The sequence below is a fragment of the Plectropomus leopardus genome, chromosome 16 (genome assembly GCF_026936395.1).
Source record: "Plectropomus leopardus strain MGB_pleo_1.0 chromosome 16, ASM2693639v1, whole genome shotgun sequence".
Classification (NCBI taxonomy): Eukaryota; Metazoa; Chordata; class Actinopteri; order Perciformes; family Serranidae; genus Plectropomus; species Plectropomus leopardus.
The window spans coordinates 7,825,931-7,851,916 of NC_142191.1; the positions used below are offsets into that span (position 1 = coordinate 7,825,931).

The 25,986-nt window shown below is 37.6% G+C and overlaps 2 protein-coding genes across 3 annotated transcripts; both read right to left on the minus strand.

Moving 5' to 3' along the window:
• LOC121955404 (uncharacterized) lies at nucleotides 1-10,777 on the minus strand. Its single transcript, XM_042503349.2, has 8 exons — nucleotides 10,494-10,777; nucleotides 10,163-10,212; nucleotides 9,030-9,123; nucleotides 6,637-6,705; nucleotides 6,477-6,566; nucleotides 4,138-4,449; nucleotides 1,579-1,985; nucleotides 1-742 (listed from the first exon to the last, which is right to left on the minus strand). The coding sequence occupies exons 1-8, from the start codon at nucleotides 10,537-10,539 to the stop codon at nucleotides 659-661; spliced, it is 1,152 nt and encodes a 383-aa protein (XP_042359283.2). The 5' UTR covers nucleotides 10,540-10,777; the 3' UTR covers nucleotides 1-658.
• A 3,814-nt stretch (nucleotides 10,778-14,591) lies between these two features.
• On the minus strand, nucleotides 14,592-25,953 carry LOC121955825 (phospholipase B1, membrane-associated-like). Of its 2 annotated transcripts, none has more exons than XM_042503914.2 (16): nucleotides 25,239-25,953; nucleotides 24,887-24,951; nucleotides 23,472-23,562; nucleotides 23,298-23,356; nucleotides 22,175-22,242; nucleotides 21,806-21,849; nucleotides 20,398-20,518; nucleotides 20,222-20,273; nucleotides 20,038-20,118; nucleotides 19,869-19,934; nucleotides 19,685-19,776; nucleotides 18,187-18,268; nucleotides 17,857-17,958; nucleotides 17,530-17,625; nucleotides 17,159-17,230; nucleotides 14,592-15,710 (listed from the first exon to the last, which is right to left on the minus strand). In XM_042503914.2, the coding sequence occupies exons 1-16, from the start codon at nucleotides 25,294-25,296 to the stop codon at nucleotides 15,573-15,575; spliced, it is 1,287 nt and encodes a 428-aa protein (XP_042359848.2). In that variant the 5' UTR covers nucleotides 25,297-25,953; the 3' UTR covers nucleotides 14,592-15,572. The 2 variants fall into 2 exon arrangements, with proteins under 2 accessions (XP_042359848.2, XP_087945408.1); XM_088089282.1 differs by having other exon boundaries at nucleotides 15,572-15,710; nucleotides 17,519-17,625.
• Nucleotides 25,954-25,986: the final 33 nt, after the last annotated feature.

Here is a 25,986-nt window from a genome sequence, read left to right on the forward strand (position 1 = left end):
TCCAGTTAAACTTTTTAATTTATTGGTTTTCTTACATAAATTAATTATAGTTCATTAATCTGCTAAAAATGTTCACTTATTGCCTTGGCTTGATTCGAGTCAACTATCTATAATAAGTAAGCATCTACGTCTTCCTCTCCATAAGTAAGTAAGCATCCCAGAAAGAGCTTTGTACATGTTTACATGCCGTTACTGTACAACCTCGCTTCGCTGTAACTGCATCTGCCCTTCACATGAATTAATCTGCAGTAAAATAATTTGAAAAGCAGGCGTTTTGCAGAAAAAGAGAGAGAGATGATTGTCAGAGAGAATGAAGGAAAACAAGCTGTCACCCTTCACTGACAGAGAGTTTTCCTTTAGGAGCCTTGCTGTCTGTTCTGAATATTATATGTTTTTAGTATGCATGTCTAGCTGCAGTGTGCATCTACTGTATGCTAATCTACGTGAGGGACAAGATGTCACAAGGGAGGCTGCAGCAGTGTGGCGCAAGTCCTCCGGAAAAAATAGCAAAAGATAAAATCTTGTCACATATTCAAATGCTCTAACTGTGGAAACCAGGCAGCTGGTAAAGCGGAGGAGGACGAGGAGGCAGAGGAGGTTGCGGTGTCAATTTTTTTTTTTTTCTTTTTTAACCAATCTCCCTCTCTCCCTCTCTCTCTCAGCCTCGCCGCATCTCGTGGAGTTTCTGGGCAACGTTTTCAAGCTCTGACTCGATGGCTGCCAGGCTTTCAATCTCTGGCTCCTGAAAATATAATGAGAAAACAGCAAATGGGGAAAAATACTCACAAATAATGACATATGTATGTGCTCTAAAAATATCTGGACACATGCAGCTATCATGCATTAATGTTTGGCCGTTAGCGAGGCCCCATTATGACCAGAATTGCCTAATTTAGCCTCATTGTTAGGACAAATATGTAACAGTTTCAGGCCATTCAGACCAGCACCGTCTAAATGGTACAATGTGTTACCAAGCAGCAGCTGCACAATTTTCTATCTTTATGGGATTCAAGCTGTCAGTTTTTGTGCTTGAGTTAATAAATACCACAATTCAGCACAACAAGAAGTAGGCCTACAAGTTAAGTTTGTTGTATGGAAAATAAAATAGTTTCATACATTATTTAAGGGAACAGTATAAAAACTTGGGAAATGCATTTGTACATTCATGCAATAACTTGGCGAGAGTTAGAGGAGAAAATAGACACCACTCTCTTATCTTTATGCTAACTGTGATGCTTAAAGCCAGCAGCTAATTGGTTTAGTACAATGTAAAGGCTGAAAGCGGGGAAAAAGCTACCCTGTCTCTGTCCAAAATCCCCCTACCACTGCAGCAAAAGCTAACTTATTAACATTCTATTTGTAGTTTGTTTAATGGATACAAAATATGAATTGAAAGTACAACATTTCGCAGTTTTATGAGAGGCTGTGTGCAAGACAATTTCCTTGCTTCATATTTGGCGTACAGACATAAAAGTGTCATTTTTCCCATCTAACTGTGATTAAAGTCGTTTCCCCAATGCAGTACTATTCTCACAAAGTGACAACACTTGTTGGGAGATAAAGGGATGAAAATCTCACCTCTGACTTCCGGCTGCCGCTCCCCTCTTCCTCCAATCCCCTCCTCTCCTCGGGCCCCCTTCTAGCGATCATCTGCAGCTCCTTCTCCTCCGGACTCCTCTGCGTATTTCTCTTCTTCTTCTCTTCTTCCTCAGTGTCCTCTTTTGAATGATGTGGCACTTCATGCTGACTGCTGAGTTGCTGCGTCGCTTTCTTCTTTATTGGCAGCACCTTTCCCCTCTTGGTCCAATGCTTTGGGCTCTCCCTACTCTCTCTCTTTATCTCCCCTTCATCCTCCTCTTCCTCCTCTTCCTCCTGTGCGTCTTTTGGCTTAGGCCTGTGTGAGAAAAATGGACTTTTCTTGTCTTTGTCCCCATCATCTTCTCTGTCAAACTTCTTCTCTTTTGATTTGTGCCTGGGTTCAGCACCTGGGAGTGTGAAAAATAAAGAAAAAAGAATGAGATTTGTCCTGTTTTCTTACTGAAACACCTCGACCAGACCACCGTCAGAATAATCTCCACCATCAGCAAGTTTCCACTTCTTGTAATGAAATATTTCTTGCCAGCTGGCAGCTCTGCCCCTGTGCTGCTAGCTGTGCTTTATGGGAATTAACAGCATGGCTGGAGCTATCGGATGACTTGGCGGAGGGTCTCTTTTATACAAAAGGTATTTCATTGTATTTTGCCATTTTAGCGCAGAAAAAAATCATTTCTCTGCTAATCTGTTGAAATGTGTGGAGATAAGATCAAATCTTGATTGCAGTCTTGATCTAAGGATGGAGATTACGGTGAATGACTCCAGCTGTAACCGTGCACACCAGCTCATTTGAATTCTAGGACATGGAGACTTTTAATCATTTCTGTTGCTTCGCTGTCAGTATGCCAGCCATGTTGGCCGCGCTCCCCTGTCGGGGGGCTGATTTCATCATGTAGATGGAAGCACTTCCATCAATCAACCAGTCCTGTGGTGGCAGGCGGTTTCATCTGAAAAGCAATGCACTCTCCCAATCTTAAAGGGACAGTTCAACCCGAATTGTGGAGATATCAGTGTAGAGATGTCTGCCTTCTCTCTGATATAATGGAACTAGACGGCACTTGTCCTTTGGAGCTCAAAGCGGCAGAAAAATATAGTTGAAAAACTCAACAACAAAGTCTCTTTCCAGACATCATGACCCCAGTTACTCAAAATAATCCACAAACCTTGTTGTTAGCAGTTTCATGTGGGAAATATTTTCTATCTACCAAATTACACCCAAAAACTGTATTGGCATGCGGAAGGAAGTGTGCATCTACTGCTTGCTCACCCAGCACCACTGCTGAGCCTGCTAACATGCTCAGCCAAGTAATATGATTCATAATAATAATAATTAACTTATTTGGTATGGCATCTTTTATATAAGTAGAATTCAAAAAGTGTTAAAAAAAACAAACAAAAAAAAACCAAACCAAACCAGTTTTTTCAGTTGAAAAGCAATATGTATGAATAGTCATGTTGTTGATTGATTAAGGTCCAACTCTTGACATTTGAGTATAAAGTATTAAAATTCTACATGTCGCTACCCCATAACTGTTGCTGCCCCGTAACTGTCCTCTCACCAGCCGACTACTTTGTAAGGGGGGTATGGAGGTGCTGTGGATCGAGAGGGGGCACGATTGGGTGACTGGGCATTTCTCAATCCCCCTCCCAGCCCAGCCCATTTTTGAGACATATTTAACATTTCTTTAACAGTGGCAGGATATTGATTACATTTACTTCTACCATTTTTTTACCAATTCACTACATGGAATTGGAAGCATATATAAAGCAAATAATAAAGGACCTAAGACGGAGCCCTGAGGTACACCACAGGATAAAGCAGCAGTATCAGACCGGGAGGAACCAAGTGAAACAGAGAAACTCCCATTGGAAACTTAAGAGTAAAAAGCAATCCAGGTCACTCCCACAGAGGCCCACAGACTGTCTTAGCCTTTCAGTCATGACTCTGATATCTACAGCATCAAAAGCTGAGATCAAGCAGCACTAAAAAATATGTTTCAATCGCGCGTTGAAATGAGCACGAGCCTCTTGTCCTTGTTCCTTCTGTACTGTGATACAGTTGCAATTTGTAGTCAAAGGAAATAGTTCCTTCATGAAACTGCTCACAGTAAAGTCTGTGTATTATGTTAAGTAACGGGGTCATGTTTTCCAGAAAGATATATTGCTGTTGAGTTTTTTAATGTATTTTTTTGGTGTTTTAAGCACCACAAGCCTAGTGCTGTTATATTAGAGGGAAGGAAGACATCTCTATGGACAATGTTTCAACACTCAACATCTCACATCAAAAATATTTGGATCAATAGTATTACAAGTAAGGGGAAAAATGTTTTTATTATTTTGGGGGTGAACTGTACCTTTAAGATTTTGCTATTTGAATTTGCTTGGATATAATTCAGGCTATTTCTTAAAATGTCAAGTTTTAAATCGGAGTATGCATGTCTCCTGTCATCTTTTTGTTTTTTGTTTTCTCTTTTTGTATTTTCTTTAAATGTCATGAAGATGAACTACATATTAAATACAGACACACATAAAAAAATAACTAACCCTTCTTATCCTTGATCATATGTTCCTCCTCTGATTTTGCTCTCTTCTGTCCATACCCTTCGTCCTCTTCCTCTCTCTTTTCAGCCTCGCCCTTCCTCCACTCATCCACAGACTCAGAGGCATGACTTCCTGGGATCTCATCATTTTCCCTCTTCACTTGCACCTCGTCAACAATGTCACTGTCCTCCTGTGACTCTCCGTCTCCCAGGCTCTCATCTTTTTCCCCCTCTCCGTCTCTGTTTCCTGTCCTTCTCTTTGGGGACAGGATGGATCGTTCACCAGGGCCTCCTAAAGCCTCCAACATGGATCGATCTGTAAACAGGGAGGGGCAGGGATTTAATTTACTAGAGGACATTGATTTTCCCGTGATGTTCAAAGTGCTTACACAAAAGCACAACAGTTTAGTGTGGGGGTAATTTTGTGTCGTAACTGTCAAATTTGTGTGCTTTTGCTTAATAGGCCAGGTCAGTGTGTCAGAGTTTGCATGACAATAATAAAATCATGCATCACATGATGCTTAAATGAGTCGGACTTTGTAATTTTTCACTAAATCCCCTTAAGGATAACTCATTGACCATATTTTTCTGCTTTTACTTATTCAAAATCTAACAGGACGGTGGTGCTAATATTACAACTGAGACATTTAAATGGTTATCCAATTAATTTATAGAATTTTATGTCAATTTTTAAAATCAAATGTTTGATGGTTAAAGCTGCTAAAACGTAAATGTTTGACATTTAACTCTGTTTTGAATCGTTATTAGTGACAACACATAAAGACCCCATCTTAGGCTCTGGGAAATTTTAATGGCCCCCTTTTTTTCCACACACATTCTTAATATTTTAAAAGAACACTATTGATTTCTTGAGAAAGTAATCAGATTAATATACAATAGAAATCACTGTTAGTTGCACCCTAACTCATAATAGCAGGCAAAGCTATTGTTACTGTTTGGATTTATGTGAATGCCCACATAAGTCAATATCCTTTCAAAACAAAGCATTTACCACCATGCTGAAGAGTTGCTTTGTAGCTGAAGAGTTGCTTTGTAGCTTTCTGCACATCAAATAAATTTAAAAATTTAGAGCTGTAGCCAGCTGCGACGACACAACAGGCAGCAATATGCGTCCACTAAAAGTGTTTGTTTTTGCCATTAACAGGCTCATATTTTTGTTATAAATGTCTGACAAGACTATATAATATTACTCTCTGTATGACAAGATTGCTAAAAGAATCCATGCAGATATAGACCTTTTTGTTAAAGGGTAAGATCATTTTTGTTTAACCAGAAACAGCCCCAAAATTGCTCAATCGTCAAACCCACCAGTCCATTCAAATAATTAGCAATTTTATCATTTAATTAATTAATTATATGTGAGTATGCATATGTATGTTTGTGTATATGCACGTGTTATGTAGGTGTAAGTGTGCTCTATGTATGTAAGGATATTGGTATGTGTGTTTGTGTGTATGCATATGTATGTGTGAGTGTGTGTATGTGTGTGCATGTGCGTGTGTGTGCGTACGTGCGTGCGTGCGTGCATCACAAAAAAGTAACTTAATCATTGTAAAAAATGCTTTATTCAAAGTCAACAGATAAAAAAGAAAACTTACGAAAGCCACCTTGGTTTGTTTTTCCACCATTCCAACAATCGCCAACTCTAATTTGGTTGAATTAAACCCTTAATTCACTCGGTTGGATGTGAAAATATGCAGCTTCTTTACACACTAAAATTGCTGTCTATTTAAAAGGAGTCTGGTGGGTTTGGTGATACCGATTTCAGGGCTGTTTCTGGTAAAACATAAAGGATCTTACTTTTTTTTTTTTTTTTTTCACAAAAAGTCTATCTCTTTAGGAGATCCTTCCCATAATGCTGTCAGACTCTTAAAATAATCTGAGCATGTCAGTGGCAAAAATAAGCACTTTTACTTTAATGCTCTCTTTTAGAGCACATACAGAGGGATGGTAAACCTTATTTGGCAGATTTTTTTGTCAGTATGCTGTGCTTGTTCTTGCATTGCTACTCGTCCACTGTGTGCTTTACAGGGAGTCTGGCACTGACTTCTAAAAGCCAGGTGTGCTGTCAGGTGGAAGGACCTCGTGTGCATCCACAGAGAGCATCAGCAGAGTTTAATTTCACCTCAGCACATCTCCTCTGTTTGTCAGCTATGTTTGCTGACATCTTACGATGAGAAGTAATGGAAGTGATACATCATTTTGACAGCCGGCGCATTTTAAAATCTCGATTAGAAATATTCCTGAGAATGGAAGCGACTGATCTGTGATAAGAAATAAACAGCATGACAGTTCAGAAAGGTACAAATCTGAGGGTCTTACCAGCAATATCATCCGAGGTCAGTCGAGGAGTTTGTGTCGTTGATTCAGGTGCACCAGCATCTCTCTGCAGCTGAACTCGCTCCTGACCACCTAAAATTGGACTGAGTTAGTCAAGCTTTCTCTTGATGCCATATCTTGACTTCATATGGAAGTGACTCACCTTGAACAGCAATCTCCTGCAGCTCCTTCAGAAAGTTGTGATGGCGAAGGATAGAAACAAGCCTGTCATCTGCGTAACACATATAAAGATAGAAACACATATTGAAACGCAGGCAGATGAGTAGTTAATCCTTTGAAATTCGAGCAAATTGGCTTGATTTCTTTTAAAAACATGGAAAAAAGGATGATGAGCAACTAAAGAAATCACCCAAAAAACAGAGAAAAAAGTAAAAAAGAACAAAAAAATCCTTAAAAATTAGAAGAAAATAAATTAAGATAAAAAATAAATTAAGAAAAAGTTAATAAATAAATAAATAAATAAATAAGGAAATGACCTGAAAAAATAAACAAAAAATGTAAAAAGTACACACAATTTACCTCAAAATTAAACAAAAAAAGATTTTTAAAAAATCAAACATGACCTCAGTTCTGTAACAATAATAGATAAAGTGTTTTGGACATGTGTCTCTATCTGTAAAAATATATATTTTCCATAGCTACTGATTTCTTGTAATTTACGGAAAAGTTCTTGTCAAATTGCTCATTGCCTTTTTTTTCCCCCTATGTTTTCAAAAGAAAGCAAGCCAATTTGCCCAGATTTTGAGGGTTTAGATACAAGAAAAGTGAGGTTAATTCAGGTTTTCAAAAGGGTTAAATACCTCACTCAGGAAAGAAAAGAACAAACAGGAGGTAAAACACAGGTATAAGTCTTTCCCCTTCACTTTTTCACAGGACTCAGCAACTTCACTTCAGTGGTTCGTCAGAGTTAATTGCCCTGAAATTTACTGCTTTCAAAGCAAGAGCACAATTAATCATTTGGCCCACAGAGACTCTCCGAGTGAATTGCAGCAGCAGTGAGCGGCCGGACTTTCTGCTGACCCACAAGCGCCACTGCATACTGTACGCAGCCAGCACAAAGAGACGACCACTGTACAGCGCTCTGATTTCACTCTGTGATCTTTCTTTTTTCTCTCTCCCTGACTCTGACTCCCTTTTCCTCCCCCTCTCCTCTCCCTCCCTCCCTCTGGTGGTGTTTAGTTTCCCGCTCTCAGTACTCGGTGAGTAACGCTCTGATTGATTTTTGTACAAGGAGGACAGCTTCAAGGTAATACACCGGTTATGTAACCAAATTGTCTTTACTCAGTGCTAGTGACCCCGCCGGGTTTTTACCCAGAAACCATTGCATCAATCCATTAACCTCTTTTTATAGTGCTCTCGATAAAAAGGAGAGGTCTTATTGGTTCTCCCAGAGAGGCGGCGGTGCTCCACTAAGAGCTTTAGGAAAGGTTCTCATTTATGGGATGGTGTTGATATTAATGATGAATATGGTCAGTATATAAATATATAGACCAATTTTTTTTAGATCTGTTGAGGTAGCTTTAAAAAAGTCTTGACCAAATACAAAATCCTTGCAGGGTGCAGAATTTTAAAAAGAATTCATATTACATAATCAACAATCATTGTACTTCCTATATACACTCTAAGATTAAACTTTACAAAGGATCTGAATATAAAACAGTAACCTGAAACATTGTCCTCCCTCAAATATGCAGATACTTCACCTTATTTCAGTAGTTAATTTAAAATGTTGCAGACATTAAAGAGATAAATCACTCTAAAATGATATTTTTTTTCCTCTTACTTTAGTGCCATTTATCAGTCTAGATTGTTTTGGTGCGAGCTGCAGAGTGTTGGAGATACCCTCCGTAGAGTTGTCTGCCTTTTCTCAAATATAATGGTACTAGATGGCACTCAGCTTGTGGTGCTCAAAGCATCAATAAATACATTTGAAAAGTTCAACAGCAATGTCTCTCTCCAGAAATCATGACCCGGTGACTCAAGATAATTCACAGACCTTGTTGTGAGCAGCTTCTTCTTCATGTGTAGATGCACTCTTCCTTCTGCGCGGTGATACGGTTGGTGGATGCAGTTTGGTTGAAAGAAAATAGTTCCTACATGAAACTGCTCACAACAAGGTCTGTGCATTATTTTGAGTAACCGGGTCATGATTTCTGGAAAGACACATTGCAGTGTACTGATTATTAAGAATGCTGTGATATGAGACTTAATATTGGCTGGAATTTTGGTTATCTCATCATTGTGATATACCTTGGATGTTGTCTTTTCTGGGTCTCATTGTGATACAATTTTGTATTGAACCGTTTTAGGTGAGTCCCATGACCAAAAATGGCCAAAAACACTCAACATTTAGAAAACCATGTCACCTTTCTCGTCCATGTAAAAAATAAACATTATTTAAATAAACTTTGAAAAATTATATATGTGAAGGTATTAATATTCCCAAAATTACATTAACATTACGGGAATTATGGCATTTGATCAAAAAATACTGCAAGACTACATTTTATCTGTCGTCTTTTGGGTGGGGCTCACCTGTCTTCAGTGTGACCAAACACTCCTGACTGACAGGCATGGGGTGGGGCCACGAGAGCACATCTGCCAACGTCTCCACAATGCATTTCATCACCTGCAGACACACACAGCGCAAACATCACTGATATGATCACAGCACCAAAGAAGTTCATTGTTTTAATTGTCAGCTCTGGTAGGAGGCTACTACAATCAGGCTGAGCGATGTTCTGATAAAAACACTCTTCCACTTTTCACTTGGTATGAGGGAATAAATTTACACAGCAGTTTTATAAATTAAAATTCATCTGCTGCTCTCTGAATGCAGCTTTTGTGCTAACTCACCCACTAATTCAAAGATGTGAAACTCTCAGATGAGAGATCAAAATCATTTCAGCTCATATTGTGCTTTCAATGTCAAGCCAATCCCACATGCCTGATGATTTTTCCACTCTTTTTTTCTCTTTTCTAGCTGCCAGATCTTTGAATGATACCCAGTCTAATATCACAACTCCAATTTCTCTTTCACACATTGACCACATATCATCTCTGCAAACCCTATTCTAGAAACTACCCCTCCTTCTCTCTCTCCCTCTCATCAAGATGAGAAATCAAAGAAAGAAAAAAAGAAAGAAAGAAAGAAAGGTAAAAAAACAAAACAAAACAAAACAAAACAAAATAACAAGAAACAAGAAATCCCCCACACACCCCTCAAAAAAACCAAAAAAAAAAAAAACCTGAAAATTGGAGAAAAAAAAGATTTTTTTTGTAACTTAATTTTAAATATGTAATTAAAATAATTCGAAGATAGTTTCTGGACATTTGTGCTTTTTTAAATAAAAAAATCTGGTCTTTTTTTTTTCAAAATTTATTGATTTCTTGCAGTCTGTGTGACATTTCTTGCCAGATTGCTCGCTGCCGTTACCCTCCATGTTTTAGTTTGCAAAAGGTGTCTGAATGCTGCACAAGAAAAAGTGATGTCGATCCAGGTCTCAAAGGGTTAAGTGAGTTAAAAATGATTAGATTAAGTATTTCTAATAAATGCTTGCCTATGAAATGTTGCAAAAGGAGGACTCTAATGGTTTACATGCAATAGTAGTCATATTAGTGCAAAGTACATCGCAAAGTCTGCTAAAAAAAAATCACAAAATCTTTACCTTTACGTCCTCATTCTCCAGCTGACTTGAAGTCACTGGCAATGACAGAACTGCAGGAAAAAAAGAAAGAAAAGATGAATTATTGTGATTATTCTGATATTCCCTAAAGCTCTAATGTTATTCTCCCTGTTACTAAAACACAGTGTCGGTAACAGGGGACTAAATGTGCCAAAGGTGCAGGTGAATCACTCCATCTTCCGCCGCAATTAAACGCGGTGTGTGTCGCTGTCCTTGGTGCTGAACCCGCCAGCTCTTAATGCAGCTTTTTCTCTCAACAAACTGTGTCTATCTACAGCATGATGTCACTCAACTTCAACGAGCACGTCCTTACCGCAGCTGGACAGAAATGTCAAAACGAACAGTCCTCTCCCGATCATGTTTGGAAACGAGGCGCATTAAGCTCTCCAGGAATAGAAAAATAGCGCAGCTTGTACCTAAAGGTGTGATTTTTTTTACTCCTTTGAGGACAGTCGGTGGGTTTACGGACGCATCCTGAACTAAACTTGGACGCCTTTCGGTATTTCTGGAGAGCTAAATTTCCCGCAGCGGGAGCAGCAACGGTGACCCGGCAGCCTCCGTCCTCTCCGGTCTCTCCACCGACACCTCGCCGCAACAGCGCCCGCTTTTATAGGACGGTGGGGGCAAAAAAGGAAGTGACATCATCATGCACGGGGCAAACTATTGCTATTGTACCTGATCATACCTCGCTGGTTGTCAGGGCGTGGACAGGTTTACCTCATAGCTGAGGAAGTACGCTGTAAAATCTGGCAAGCTGATCTTACTTAAAATAATCTTGGAAACCGATGGCTTAAAAAAGAGAAGTAAATACAACTACTGATCTTATTTTGTGTTTATTTTGTATTTAATTGTCAAGTCTACTCCCAAATATAGCCGGTTTTACTTTGTGAAGTTGCTGTAACTTAAAAATGACAAGTGGAATTATCTTGTTCTTTCTAACTGTTAGCAACTTCAGTCAATCAAGTTAGTCTGACTTCACTTGATCATCAAAAGGAGGATTTTTAATATTAGGAGATGTGTGAGTTCTGTTTTGTTAACATGTTTAAATGCAAAAATGCCTGACCAGTTTGCCATCAGCAGAATGTTTTTCCTTTGGATTCGGGGAGGGGCATACAACCTGCAGTGGCTTTATTTTGTATTTATTTTATCACTGATTTTTAAAGAAAAGATGCAAGTTTGTAAGGCTTTTTTTTAATGCAAAATTACACCATTTATCATACATCTTAAAATTTGACAAGTTGACTTAAAAGTTGTTGCAACTTTAAAATGGCAAGTTTAACTAAATTAATCTTTCAAAGTTTTAGCAACTTGAGTAAATTTCAGTAAATTATACAGATTTACTGAAATTTACTCAAGTTGCTAAAACTTTGAAAGATGTACTGGTTGCAAAACATTCAGTCATATTTGTATTTTCTCAAACATGTTAACATAACAGAGCTCACGGTTCTTCTACCTTCATCATTAGCAAAATCCTCTTTTTGATGTCAAACTAACTAGACACAAAAAGAACAGAAAATGAAAATACTACAAATAGGACATCAACATAAAGAGAAATTAAATAGAAATACTCACCCTTTGAGTCAGATCCATCCCTCGATCCTCCACAGCTCCAAACTTTTGTCCAAATATGGTCACTTCTGGCTCCAAAAATCCAAGATGGCAATGGTCAAAATGCAAAAATCGCGGCTTCAAAATGGGAGTCCACAGACCAACAAGAGACATCACGGCAGCTACGCCTATTATTTACGCGGTCTACAATGCCATTAAATTAGAACCAAAACTTGTGTTTTGCTATCAGTTATTAAGTAAGCGCTTCTTAAAAATGCCTTTGATTGTAGAGGAGAAGCTAATTACTGTAAACTCAATGTAGCGCGCTCGATTCACGTGATTTCATTAGACGCTGATGCAAAACTTTGCTTGATTTTTTTTTAACCATATAAGTTTTTGTTAGAGTGTACTCTTATTGGTATATTTAACATTTTGATCATAGACTTTATATCTTTAAATTATATTACAATATTTTAGTAGTTTTATAAAGAAGTCGAATCTAGAACGGAAGAGGATATCTACCGGGGATCAGTCAATAGATCAGTGGAAAATATAATGACATGTTTGAAACATGAATCACTGTAATAAAGAGAGAGAGAAAGACGGGATGTATGCGTCAGAAATCTGATAGTGACATGACACCGAGCGGTCAGACTGATCCTTTTGATTGTTGAAGCACAAAACCTGTAGATGTTTCCATCTAAAAGGCTCTTTTCTGTATAACAGAGATGTGTAACTGTGTGATATTTTATATTATTTAAGCATATGAGTTCATTATACATCAATAAGTTAAAATAATTGAGTTTTATGTTTCAGTGCCATTACATAAAGGTATTTGTGTTTTGTAAGACTTAATGGAAATACAACCAACCTGTGGAACATCCTAAAACTGTTTGCTCTCTTTTACCTCATAAGCTTCGAGTCCCAGATGTACACGAGCCTATGAGGTAATTTTCTCTTTTGTTACTGACACATTCATTAAAAACCCGACAGACAAAGAGCTTTCCAGGCTCGACTGTTTGCTGTTTCAAATTTCCTCCGGCACCGTCCACCGAGATCCCAAAGATCTCATTATGCTTTCAGAGAGACAATAAAGGCCAATCTGCGTCAGTCCCATATTTGTCCCGCACAAACCGGCAACAGCTTTGTTTAAACATGAAAAGGGTTTTTCTTTGAATGCAATAATAATAAGGTCATTATGAAATCCCGCTACGAGGACTGATTGAAATTCAGCTCGCTGCAACATCCAAGAGAGATGGTGGAGAACAGGGACACATGAAATATAGATTTTAAATCCCAAAGTTGAAAATTTAACAACATAATGGATGAGGTTTTACGAAATAAATAACTTCATTAAAATGCATCTCACCCATTCAAAGTCATCGTCCAAAAGACATGTTTACCTAGAAAGGCGTTTTAGAAAGTCATCCCATTCAACTCAACCCTACCATGCAGAGTAAACACTGCCTGGTTTTCATTTCCATTCAAGAGCTAAATTAACATTTCTGAGCAAATAAGCTGCGCTGAATATAGCCTCCACCTGCCTGAGTAATTATACTAATTAAACAGTCCATATGTACTGTACTGTACATGCATCAGTCGAAAGCAAATAAACAGAGAACTAATCTACAGTAGACGATCATATACCACCTACTTATGTTGTTATGGTGATCATTTTTGTGCAAAAAAACAGCAACTCCTCCTCCTCTCACTCACTATCCAGCAGCAAGTGCAATATTTGTAGTTTTTGTTCAGTACGTTCATGATGCAGCTACAGGGACGTGAAAGTGGGCCAGCAGCAGCCTGGAGATCTGAGGAGCAGATGTGTGACTAAATTGTCTCTGCTTTTAAAAACTCACAGCTTTCTGGTTACGTTTACTGCGGGCGACAAATCCGTTTCCATCTCTGAATCATTTCAGAGAGCTGATCAGGGCGCTCTAATTGAGCTCCTCTGTGTGCCGCCTGCGCAAGCAATTCTGCTTTTTGCTGGAAATGAGAATTTAAGCTTCTGCAACCTCCCAGGTAAATCAATTTTTAATGCTGTGATTTGTAATTCTGTCTGGAAAAAAATCCTACATTTTCATTGTCAGATCAACCAAACTAAACATGATGGACTTTGTAAAACCAGAAAAGTTGCAATGCAGACATTTTTTGCAATAGTTAATGCTTCATTCTCATGAAATCAGGCAGATGGTAGATGACAACTTGGATATCATTTCAGCAGATGAGAGCAAGATGGTGAAACTAGTGAAGGCTGGCAGTGCAAAATGTGTTCCCCCATCGAATAGTGCTTTCCTGACAGTAATGCCTCTCTCGGTTCTGGTTTGGTTCAGGTTGTGGTCGGCGGAAACACATATCAAATTAAGTTTAAACAAATTTTTTTCAGTGTACAAGATCTGAATATTTCCTCCAACACTGACTTACCATGACCTCTTAAATTATCTTAAATTATCTGTCTTAAAACAAGTACTGGTGAAACAGAATAATTAAATAAACATGGAAATTAAATTAGCTTTTTTTTAAATAATAAAATAAATACTATAGTTGCACTTCTTCGGCTGGTTACAGTAGACTGCAGGGTCATTGAGAATTAAAATATTTTAACTTTTTTGGTGTCATTTATGACAAAATTAATACAATACAACTGGATGCTACGCTGCCCCTTTACACAAGGCAAAACGGACAAATACTGGACGTAACTTGAAAACGTACATAAAAAACCCATAATTTTATTTTATATATCTTATTCGATTTCTTTTTCAACAATACAGCATCACAATTGCAGCATATTGTCATGCATGTTTTGTTTTACCTTCTTGCCATTCAATGCACGTTTTTCGTGTGCGGTCTATAAAATGTTGTCCATCAGCCGTCTGCCTGATCTCATGCGAACGCTGCATCAGGGTTCAGGATTCTTAACTAAAAAACTTAACAGTCATTCACTTCATTTTTTGGCAAAGTCTGATTAGTTTAATGATTTATGTATGAATGTATAAATGTCACAAAATTGTTACTTCATGCTTGTTACAAACTCTGCATTGATATTAGGTACTACAGTAAGGCCAATAGTTAAAGGAGCTCTTGGCAAGACTTTTCTTTAAAATTACACAAACAGTTTATTGTTCTAATCACAAATATGGGAGAAACAAGGAAGATCGCCCCAAACCCACAGTTAGTTAGGTCTAATTCAAATTTTTTAAAGCAAGAAAACTTTCTGCTAAAAGCAGCAATGGTTTCATTTTAGGGCTGGGTAATATATCAGCATTATATATGACTAGATATCTTCTTTGATTTGGATTTTTGGATTTTGTAATATTGCAAGTGTTGTCTTTTCCTGGTTTTAAAGGCTGCTTTACAGTAAAGTGATATCATTTTCTGAACCTACCAGACTGCTCTAGATGTTCTATTATTCACCTTTACCTACTTAGTCACTAAATCCTCATTACTGATGATTAATTATTAGACGTTTTGTTGTGTAAATATTTTTGTAAAAGCACCAACATTCGACCCTTAAGTATTGTTCGAGGTATTTGGTCAAAAATACAGTGATGTTTGCTTTTCTCCATATCTCCCAGCCTAATAACATCAGAGAAATCTTCTGACCAACTACTACCTCTGTCCCCGACTTGCCTCTAAAAATGAAATATTTAGGTTGCAGGATTTACCGTCACATTATCTTTCAGGGCTTAAAACTGCAGTGATTTCCTGCATGCTGCTATTTGAGGCCACAGACATGCAAAGTTGCAAACAGTGGCTTACAGACTCACCTTGGCAGGTGATGCTGTCTCACCTTTGCAGTAGTGTAGCAGTGGCATAGTTATAAAACAGTCCAGAAGAGTGAAAGCTACAAAAGTCCGAGACATGCCAAACCCACGAGGAGCAGGAGCAGCAGGAGGACGGCTGCCTGTGACAGAGCGCCAGACGGCAGCGGGGGCTGAGCTGACCTGGCTGCAATCGGTCGGGTGAAGATATACGGGTGTTCCTACAGATGAGCCACAGAATATGAGATGTTATTATCGCTTGACGTTGTGCACAGAAAAGCATATAAATGATTATACTGCACATCACTGGGGAACACTTCCCAAAGCACGACACAGATTTGATATTAATCATCCAAAAAAGTCTGTTCATTTCACAACTGTATATAAATTAACGTGCTACACATATTTCATTTACATTTTTTTATTGTAGAATTTTCCCTTCGATCTTACCAAAAAGAAAGATGTCAAAATAATGTCTACTTGCAGTTGGATTAGCAAAACAGCCCCAAAACAACCAGTCGAGATGCTATCAGCCCATTGGATGGACCTTTTTCACAGCAGACAGTTTAAGTTGTCATATAAGGTGAAATTGATAATATTAACAATGGCTCGTTCCATTAAGTGTCCCAGTAAGCCACTGAGCCAGTACGCACAATGTCAACACCTCCTCAACTGGAATTATTTTTCTAATATGGCATGTCAAAATATCTGCCATGAAGAAGGTCTAAATTTGTCACAAGTTTCTTATGTTTTTTATTAGGGTTCACTTTCCTAAGATTTAGGTCCAAAAATAATGCCTTTAGGTTCACAAAAAGAAAACAGTGGTGCATAAAAGTTCATGTCACATGGGACTTAAAGTCCACTGTGCCGTCTCTGGATTGATGACTAACTCGTTTGTCCAGGATTCACATTACAAACAATTTCTCAACTGTGAAAAAAACAACAACAAAAAAACAACGACCACTTAGAAGCCACTTCGAAGCAGCGACCACACGCAGAGATTTGCTTTGATTTTTAGCACACTTTTGGGGTGTGGGAATAAGTAAATATATATTTTTTAACCTCTGTTGGGTTCATTTAGAGGAAAATAAATATGTGAGAAAATAGATGTCACAGATGTTTGCATCTGAACAGCTCTTTTCTTAGCACAAGCAGGCTAAAAGACAGCGTCCTTTACGAAATGTGTTGGGTTTGTGGAATCATTACATGTATTTAACCTCTGCGGGCTGTATTTAATGGGAAATAAATATGTGTGAAAAACGTTACCTCTCTGATGCTTATCACCACTGACAATGGCCATTACATGGACTGATAACAACCGAAGTGGCTATAAAATCTTAACTGTGACAGATTTTGAATCCAAAAGATCGAAACCTTTGCAGGATAATTTTCATTTAATGCAAAAATTAGTAAAAATGAATTCATCCCCTCAAAGGTACAAAATTACTGACACTAACAACATCCTCTGTAAAATCCTTTCAGCTGGTTCTGGTGTGTTTTTCCTCAATAAAAGACATCATTAAGAGTGAAGGTCATTTTTTTCTGTTTACTTTAGCTGTTTAATTTATTCATTCATTTATTTAAATCAGGGAACTTTCAGGTTAAAGACACAGGTAATAAATGCTGCTCTGGTGAAGTTACACTGTTGTTATATAGAGACCTGTCTTACCATGGGTGGACAGATGAGACTGATGGGGTCAGAGAAGCTGCTCACAATCATCTTTCCTCCCTCAGGCTGAAACTGCGAGCAGAAGACGGAAAGACGAGAAGGAATTCAATGGTGGAAAAAAAAAAAATCTGTATCTAGAAATAGTTTGTAGTTTTTGTAGTAGTTGTAGTAATAGTGCTTCCTTTAAAAAATCTGATTGAAAAAGCTGTGTCCTTGTGATCTAAAGCTTTTTTCTATTAGATTACTCATTATATTTTATCCTTTCATGACATTTCTTCACTTAATAGTTTCTTCTGAATGGAAACTGGGAGTGACTGTTGACCTTTGACCTCCTGAGCCATTAAAAACAAGCAGCGTAACTCATTGTTCACCATATTGTTCCACAGTCCTTTGGCCAGCTCCTCGTGCCCCTTTATGGTGAAGTGGAAGCAGTCGTGAGTGAAGAAGGTCATATCGATCTTCCCGTTCTGCTCGGAGAAACAAAAACACACACCGGTGTAGGTTTACTGACGGAGCGTGTTGACGGTGGAACGAGACTTCGCTCTCACTTTCAGCCTCGTGTTAACGAGCAGCTGTCACACACGGGATCTTGATGATTAAATCATTACTGTGCAACGTTTCACACTGATTCATCTGCTGACAGCAGACACCTCTGACACCGTGATACTGCCGTGGCCTTTGGAGTGAGGATGGATTACCGGCAGGCGGGGAGGGTCAGCGTGTTGCAGGAAGGGCTGAAGAACAACGGCGAAGTCGTCCCTGAAGAAACGATCACTAAACAGCAGCGACTCCAGTCTTTTCTGTGGACGAAAGCAACACAAAAAGAACAATTTATTCTAACAGCAATCATACAAATTAGTCAAAGTAAGCTCCTAACATGCATTGTTTTGGGTCCATGAACCACTTTGTACGTTATCGTGCTTGATTATGTATGAATTTTCAAAATAAAGTGAGCTGCCACTTTGCAGGATGGTTGATACTGATTAAAAATGCTGTTTTCCATTGTGCATAAGATGTAGATTTCATACCTGGAACTCCCGATTGACTTCCACCAGCTCCTGAAGCTCAGGAGACCTGGCTTCTGGCTCTATCAGGCACGAGCAGAAAGATCTAAATCAGAGTAAAAAAGACAAAAGGAGCATTTGGGGAGATAGCATAAAGGGGAAAAAAAATGCCAAAAACATGTTATGTGAGGTCACAGTGATCTTGACCTTTGACCACCAAATTTTATTCAGTTTATTCTTAAGTCCAAGAGGATGTTTGTGCGAAATTCAGGGAATTTCCCTCAAGATCATCTTGAGAGATCATGTTTGTTATATTTTATATATACAATATATAATTTTAATTTTTTTTTTATTTGACAAAGAAATACCACAAAACTCAAAAATAAAAAAATATACATATATAAAAAAAAACCTAAAAAAAAAAGGAAGAAAACACCAGTAGAACTCTATTAAAAATGGTCAACCAATCAAAGTATGAACTTGAGAAATCTGGTTCGAAATGAATAAAAAAAATGGTATCTGGAAAATTCCTGTGATTCATTTTTAGTATTTAACATTATAAAATAGCCTAAAAATGACTGGACCACACGTAAAGTACACTTACAGTAGTTTATACTTCTGCTGCACGATTTAACTTCCTTAAAGATCCCCATTCAGACATGTTTTACTGCGTGTAAAGATACTCCTTAATCTTGCTTTAAATATATAAAGTAATATAATATATATATATTATATAAGTGTATAATATATAAAGCCTTAATTATAGGACAAACATGCTGTGTCTCATTTCAAATACTGCCGTTAGACAAATCAAAATTGTAAACTGTGTACTCTATGTACTTATGACAGTAGTGTGTGAATTTAGACGGGATACTGTTGTTTCAAATCAAAAAGGCTGTTGTGCACGTACCAGAAATGACAATCGCTGCTATTTCTTCTTTTTAATGAAAAATTGCAACTGAACAGAGCATTGCCGCTAACAGACAGCAGCTGTTGCCTGTAAAAAACATCTGCCTGATTGTTTGCTTGTTCACCGGAGCAACCGTAACCACAGCAGCTTCCTTGGCTGCCGCTTTTACAAGTTTGTGGTCCCTTCCTTTTTGCTACGTAGCCCAGATGGTGATCACGGATGGTGTTATGTTTCCAGCGTTCCACACTCAACTTTTTGACTCCTGTGTACTTTTAGCGCACAATTTTGATACTCATAGTGCACGACATTTTGTCACATTGTCAATGTTTATGCACGTGTGCACCCAAAATAGTAAGTGCAAGTACAAATAAGTGCAAATTGAGACACAGCAAAGACCGTGACAGGCTTTCAAAGTCATTGCAGCGTCACCAAAATGCTACCAGCACATCTTAATCTCAGATTATAGGTGAGCACAGAGAAACTGGATTTATGTGAAAACAGCCTTCTGGTGTCAAAGTCTGCAGAGTAAAGGTCAAACATCATAAAGTAAAATAAAATACATTTTTTCAGTGAGGGAGGACTTATAGGCTCGTGTAAAGGTTAGTGGCTCACCTTTGGAGCAGGCACCCTGGGGTGGGCTTCTGCACCTCCCTCAGAGTGTGCATGGGCAGGATCTGCACGACATTAACGATCATACGAGGAACCTGAAGCACAACAACGCAGAGAAGATGCCCGGCTGAACTCCAGCACCGTACTGAGACCAAATATGTCTTGTTTCCGTTTTCTTTCACTTTACCTCATTCATGAGCATTTCCAAGGAGACGGTGATATAGTGAATGAAGTTATCCACCGAAAACAGAGCCTAGAGAGAACATGGAGACTCTGCAGAGATTAATGACATATTTGTGATTCTGTAAAAAGCTGTTTTTATTTAATAAAACTCATTTCAGAGAAGAAAGACAGACCTTGTCTTTGCAGTAATCGCAGATGTCATTCATGCCCATGAGAATGGTCAAAAGCTTCCAGTCCTCCTCGAAGTTCAAACCCTAAAGGAAGAGACAACAGAGGGGTCACAGTCTACATTTTAGCTTTGTTAACTCCATCATCCCCCTGTTGTTACATCTCAGAGAAAAACGGCCATCACTCTACCTCATAACCTCTCAGCGTGTCGATCAAATGTCTCGTCTGGCCGGGAAGATTGCTAAAAAACAAAACAAAATATGTCTATGCACCGTAATAAATAATTAATAACAATGAAAACAGGTGATTCAAAGCGCACATTGTGCAGACTGAAAACAGTTTGGGTCACACTGATGAGTCATTACAAAGTGTTGTGTCCAGTCACAGCCAGGTTGAAGCCCGTTTCGCTGATATGAGCCTGCATGCCGTGTACCGTCTTGCCGGGAGCGGCGCCGAGCAGTTTGGGATTGAACAGCTTGATGATGTCTGAAAAGCACATGTGCAAAATAAATATGTAAAGATGATGTTTTGTGATTGATTTTGTCTTTTCTTTAGCTGACCAAAGGTTTATTAAGGAGTCTACGGGGATCAGACACTTAAATGTAATGTTTTTTGACCAAATTCAAGGCTGCTTTTCAGCCATGTAAGTATAAAGGAAGGTAAAACATATATATATATATATATATATATATATATATATATATATATATGTGTGTGTGTGTGTGTGTGTGTGTAGTCCCATTACAAGGAACATTTTCTGTAGGAATGTGGTTATCGGAGTGAGTTACATCATCAAATTTTGCGAACATGAAAGTGCAGTGATGGAATCTGTAATCTTCAGGTCCTTTACTTCAGTAAAAGCACTTACACCACGTTGTAAAAAAAAAAAAAGTCAAAAATATTTTTTTAAAAATTGAAAAAAAAACACATACAAAATTAAAAAATATTTCTTTAACAAAAAAAGAAAACACCCAAAACTCTAAAAAAATAAAAATAAAAAAAATAAATTAATATAGAAATTTAAAGAAAATATTAAATAAAAAGAAAGAAAACACCAATAAAACTAATTTAAAGAAAATATTTTAAAAAAGAAAAATACTTAAATGTTTATCAAAATAGTTGGCAATTAATTTTATATCAATTGACTGATTTAGTAATCAACTAATCGTTGCAGATCTACTTGTTTAAACTGGTAATTTAAAACAAAACATATTTTATAAACTCTCCTTTTTATGCACAAATTTTCAACTGTAAAGTAACTAAAGTATTCAGATAAATGCAGTGAAGTAAAGAGTACAAGATTTCCATCTGAAATGTTGTGGACTTTAAGTGACATGAAAAGAAAATACTGTATAGTAAAGTACAAATACTTCAAATTATACTTAGTACTTGAGTGAATGACCTAAGTTATATTCCACCATTGAGTAAGTATAAAGTAAAAAGACAATAAAGCAATAAGAGTGGTGGGTAAAAAAAAATATTGTAAAATCAGACAAGTGGATTTTAGGCAGAAGAGTTTGACTCATTTTGACAAAAAAGCATTTAAAATATGAATAAATTAAATTGGATAACATGTTTGTGGCAATAACGACTTCACATATTCAAATTTGAGACTATTTAATGACTCTTAAGGCCTATTATATTATTGTAAAAATGATAAAGACATTTTCAGACTTTTTAAAGGACCTGCAGACACCCTGATTTCATGAATCATATGAAACACAGTAAAGTGACGACAGAGCCGAGATATCATCAGTGATTCCAACATCTTACTTGCCAGTGTAATGACATCCTGAAATGACCCGTAGCCTCCGATGCTGCAAGATGAAGAAATGTCAAAAATGTTATTTGTACCAAAAGTAATTCTTTATAATTAATGATAACTTAATAGTGTCATCTACAAACTAAAACTGCAAAAAAAAGGGAAAAAAAAGCTTTTAAAGTGTCTGATGAATGGAGAAAATTCAACCTCTTACTTAAAAACACAAATGTCATTTGTCATTTGTCATTTTTCAATTAAATGTAATGAATTTATGCACACTTCTATTAATTATATCATGTGCTGTCCAAGTGCAGGACGTCTACAGCAGGTTATTATCCCTTCAAAAGACCCATTACAGTTTTCACACATAATTTAATTACCTCCACGACACGTGACGAAACTCAATAGGAATCCCGAGGACAGTGGTGGCGTTAGCACCTATGGCCGTCTGAAAAGTAAAAACAAAACGTCAAAACATCAGAAATCTTAATTGTGTTTGACACCCATTCCATTTCTCTCATTGTTGGCTGCATTTTGAAAATATTTTGTGCATTTGTAAACATTTCGTACATGTACATTGACATTTAAAGGAACAGTTCACCCTAAAATATGCATTGTTTTTCCTTTTGTACTGTGATACAGTTTGAGGGTTTAGTCTTGTAGAAAGAAAATAGTTCCTACATGAAACTGCTCACAACAAGGTCTGTGCGTTATCTTGAGTAACCGGGTCATGATTTCTCCAAAGAGGTGTTGCTGTTAAGTTTTTCAGTTGTATTGGAGGCAGACATCTCTGTGGCTGATATCTATAGACACTCGGCAGCTCACAACAAAAACAATCTGGACTGATAAATAGCACAACAGGTAAGAGTAGAAATGTGTATTTTAGATTTTGGGCATCACTTTTCTTGTGCAGCATTCAGGGGCCTTTCACAAATAATTAAATCTTTGAACCCAGAGCACATTGGTGTGATTTCTTTTCAAAACATGAGAAAAAGGCAGTGAGCGACTGGGTAAGACATGTCTCAAGAATTACAAAAATTAAGTAGATTTAGAAAATGTAAACTTAGCTAAGGAAAAATGTCCAGAGAGCTACATTTATAATTGTTATAATTATATATTGATAATTACATTACATGATTATTATTTTTTAGCACTTTTTTTCCAATTCATTTCCTTGGTGATTTTTTTCTTTTTTTTTTTTTAAATCTTTTTTTTTTATTTGCAAATTTTCTGATAATATTCTTGTACTTTTTAAAAAAACTAATTTCTTGCTGTTTTGGGGGTCATTTCTTCCCATGGTTTTTAAAGAAATAAAGCCAACTTACGCAGGTTTCAAACGGTTAAACAATTCACATTTTTGGCCTAAAAAAACAAAAGAAGCATACTGAGAACAGTAATCTGGCTGTGTCACTGCAGCATTTTGTCAATGTGATCGTAATTGCATATTATATTACTAATACTATATTAGCACTGCAGCTGAAGAAAAGAACAAATAACACCTACTGTCAGTGAGTCCCCCAAGGCAGCGATGACTTTGATATCTGCTGCTTTCACATATTCAACTGGACCAAAAGGGTGAAGGAGAGACAGAGATGCAGAAAAAGAGAAGTAATGTATCAAAACTCTGGGATAACAGATTAATTTTTGGAGACTGATTTGGATGTGACCTTGGCAGACCTGAGGACGGGACAGTGCGAGAAGGACTCATGTCTGGGCACTGGAACAAGGGATGTTTGAAGCTCACCGGCCGAGTTTTCTCTGGAAACTCCTGAGAAAGAAACAAGAGAGAGAGAGCACATCACTTTCACGGGCAAACCTTGTAAATCCATGATTTTCAGAAACATATTGATGAATGTGTCCTATACAGTGTCTGTGTCTGTGGTACCTTGTGCAACTACATTATCTCTTCATGCATTGACCCTTGCTGTGCTTGTTGTGCACATACTCTGCATGCCTGCTGGTCCACCTGCTGTGGTAATCCTATGGGAACCAGTCTCTTAGGGTAAAAGTAGGTTATCTGTTGTTAAATACTCATTTTACTGTTGTTGTCGTTTACATTTTCTCCATTTGTGTCCTTTTAATAAATGTGTATATCAAAGCCTCTCTGCCTGTTTAAGAAAATTTAAATTCAGCAGTGGTGGATGAAGTAAAAGTACAGATTTATTACCTAAAAAATGACTTCAGCAGAAGTTCAAGTCATTTGTAAGAATATTACTAAAGCAAAAGTCTTAATCCCTTGAAACCTGAGCAAACTGGCTTTCAAAAACATGTAAAATGAGGTAATGGCCCCAAATTTAAAAAAAAAAAGGGACAATTACCTGAAAAATTAAATAAATACATGAAAAACAAACAAATAAAGTACTAAAACCATATACATATATCTTTTTCTGTAACATCATTTTAAATATGTAATTATATAATCGTAAATATATTTTTTTCATATTTTTTTTCTTTAAAATTGTTTTTTTCTAATTATTCCCACAGAGCTAATTTTCAGGTCCTTGGTCTTTCTTTTTCTTTTTGAAATTTGTGAGGCTGTACTTGCCAAATTGCTCATTATGTTTTTTTCCCATACATGAAAGCTGATCTCACTCCTGGTGTGAAAGGGTCAAAGTGTCAGACATTTACTGCACTCCATTACCAGATGTAATTTTATGATATTAAATGTACTTTAGTACTGAACATAAAAGTAATAAAAGTACAAGCCAATGCTGGTAATAATAAAAATACTATCAGAATGTTGAGAACTGTGAAGTTTATTTCCTCGTAATATAAAGCACCTTAAAAACGGAGCCTAAGTCACACTTCATACAGTCTGTTAGTGCGTCTCTTCTACCCTCCCTTCCTTCTCTGTTTTTGTATTAAGTAACTAAAAAGTCATGATGAAATGTAGTGGAGTAAAAGTGAAAGTTTACTGATATATAAAACTCAATTAAAGTACAGATACCCCTCCAAAAACACTAGTGTGCTACATTACACTGCTGAGAATCAGCATAGAAATAATATTCTGCCATGACAATTTTTTACTGTATACAGTATCTATCAGTGACAGCGTTTTCATGTTCAGTGCTGAAACCAGGTGCACACAGTACCTTGTTGAGGGCCTCCTGGCTGTAGTGTCGTATCCCCTCCTCATACTCCCACCACCAGTCGTTGCCTTAAAAAGAAGAATTATTTCCAAATTCCAAATGTCCATTTAAAACTCCAACAAATTGCCCAAAAAGCTTCTTAACACATCAATTACACAAATAGTTTCCCTCTGACAATCATTTACAGCACAAAAATAGTCTTTCAGAAACAATCTTTACTTTTTTTTAAATGTTTCTTTGTAACGTTATAAACAATCTGTCTAAAAAAAGGCCCCGTTTCAGAGGCAGCTGTAACAATAAATATAGGCACACAGCCTCACGTGTGCTCTGCCCTCCTGCTTGTTCTAGCACTTACCTTTGACAGAGCGGGACGTGAGCATACATGTTGCCACGGCGATCCAAAGCCACTCCATAGTAGTGCGTATGGGCCAGTCAATGGGTCACCCCTACAGACTGCACAATGCGATGCTCGGCTTTACAGCACTGTCTCTTTGTCTCTCCCACCCTGTAAAGCTGAGTGACAACCTGCAGGTCCAGTGACAGCCGTTCAATCAATGTCAGCAAAACAAAACCTCACAACAAAAACAAGATTTCACAGGTTTTCACAGTCCAGGCGCCACAAGAAAATGTTGGTATTGTACATTTCTGCCAACCATGGATACATTTCATACGTTTCGTATCAACATTTCTACAGTGACGTGGTGTATGAGCTCACTGTCACTGGGAGCTGGAGGGGACAGCGAGGGGGCTTGACACTGCAGACCACAGTACAAGACCAACAAAAAATAAAACCAGCCGTGATTTAGTGACTCATTGTTGGGTCTCCAGCGACTTTTTAGACACAAAACGTGGATGACTTTTAGCAAACTGTCGTTTTTTCCTAGTGGGCATAATGGTACGAGAATTGTTGTGTTTAACCAAGATATTGTTGCGTTTCCTGACTGAATAACGCCATAAGAGCTATGTTTTTTTTTTTTACAGACATTGCAGCTTTTCCAGAGATTGGGCCCCCAAAGTGGGTATTCTTCACCCAATGTCAACCACATCACTGATCAAAGTTTCGACACAACTGCTACATAACAACGTGCAAATGTAACATCACG

Coding starts and splice junctions, on each gene's coding strand:
- LOC121955404 (XM_042503349.2), bottom strand. CDS start 10,539: ATGATCGGGAGAGGACTGTTCGTTTTGACATTTCTGTCCAGCTGCG. Junction 6,567..6,636: donor GCAGGAGATTGCTGTTCAAG/GTGAGTCACTTC, acceptor GTCCAATTTTAG/GTGGTCAGGAGCGAGTTCAG. Junction 1,986..4,137: donor TATGATCAAGGATAAGAAGG/GTTAGTTATTTT, acceptor TCACACTCCCAG/GTGCTGAACCCAGGCACAAA.
- LOC121955825 (XM_042503914.2), bottom strand. CDS start 25,296: ATGGAGTGGCTTTGGATCGCCGTGGCAACATGTATGCTCACGTCCCGC. Junction 22,243..23,297: donor CCTTGGGGGACTCACTGACA/GTAGGTGTTATT, acceptor TTTACTTTTCAG/ACGGCCATAGGTGCTAACGC. Junction 19,935..20,037: donor GCGATTACTGCAAAGACAAG/GTCTGTCTTTCT, acceptor TGTTCTCTCTAG/GCTCTGTTTTCGGTGGATAA.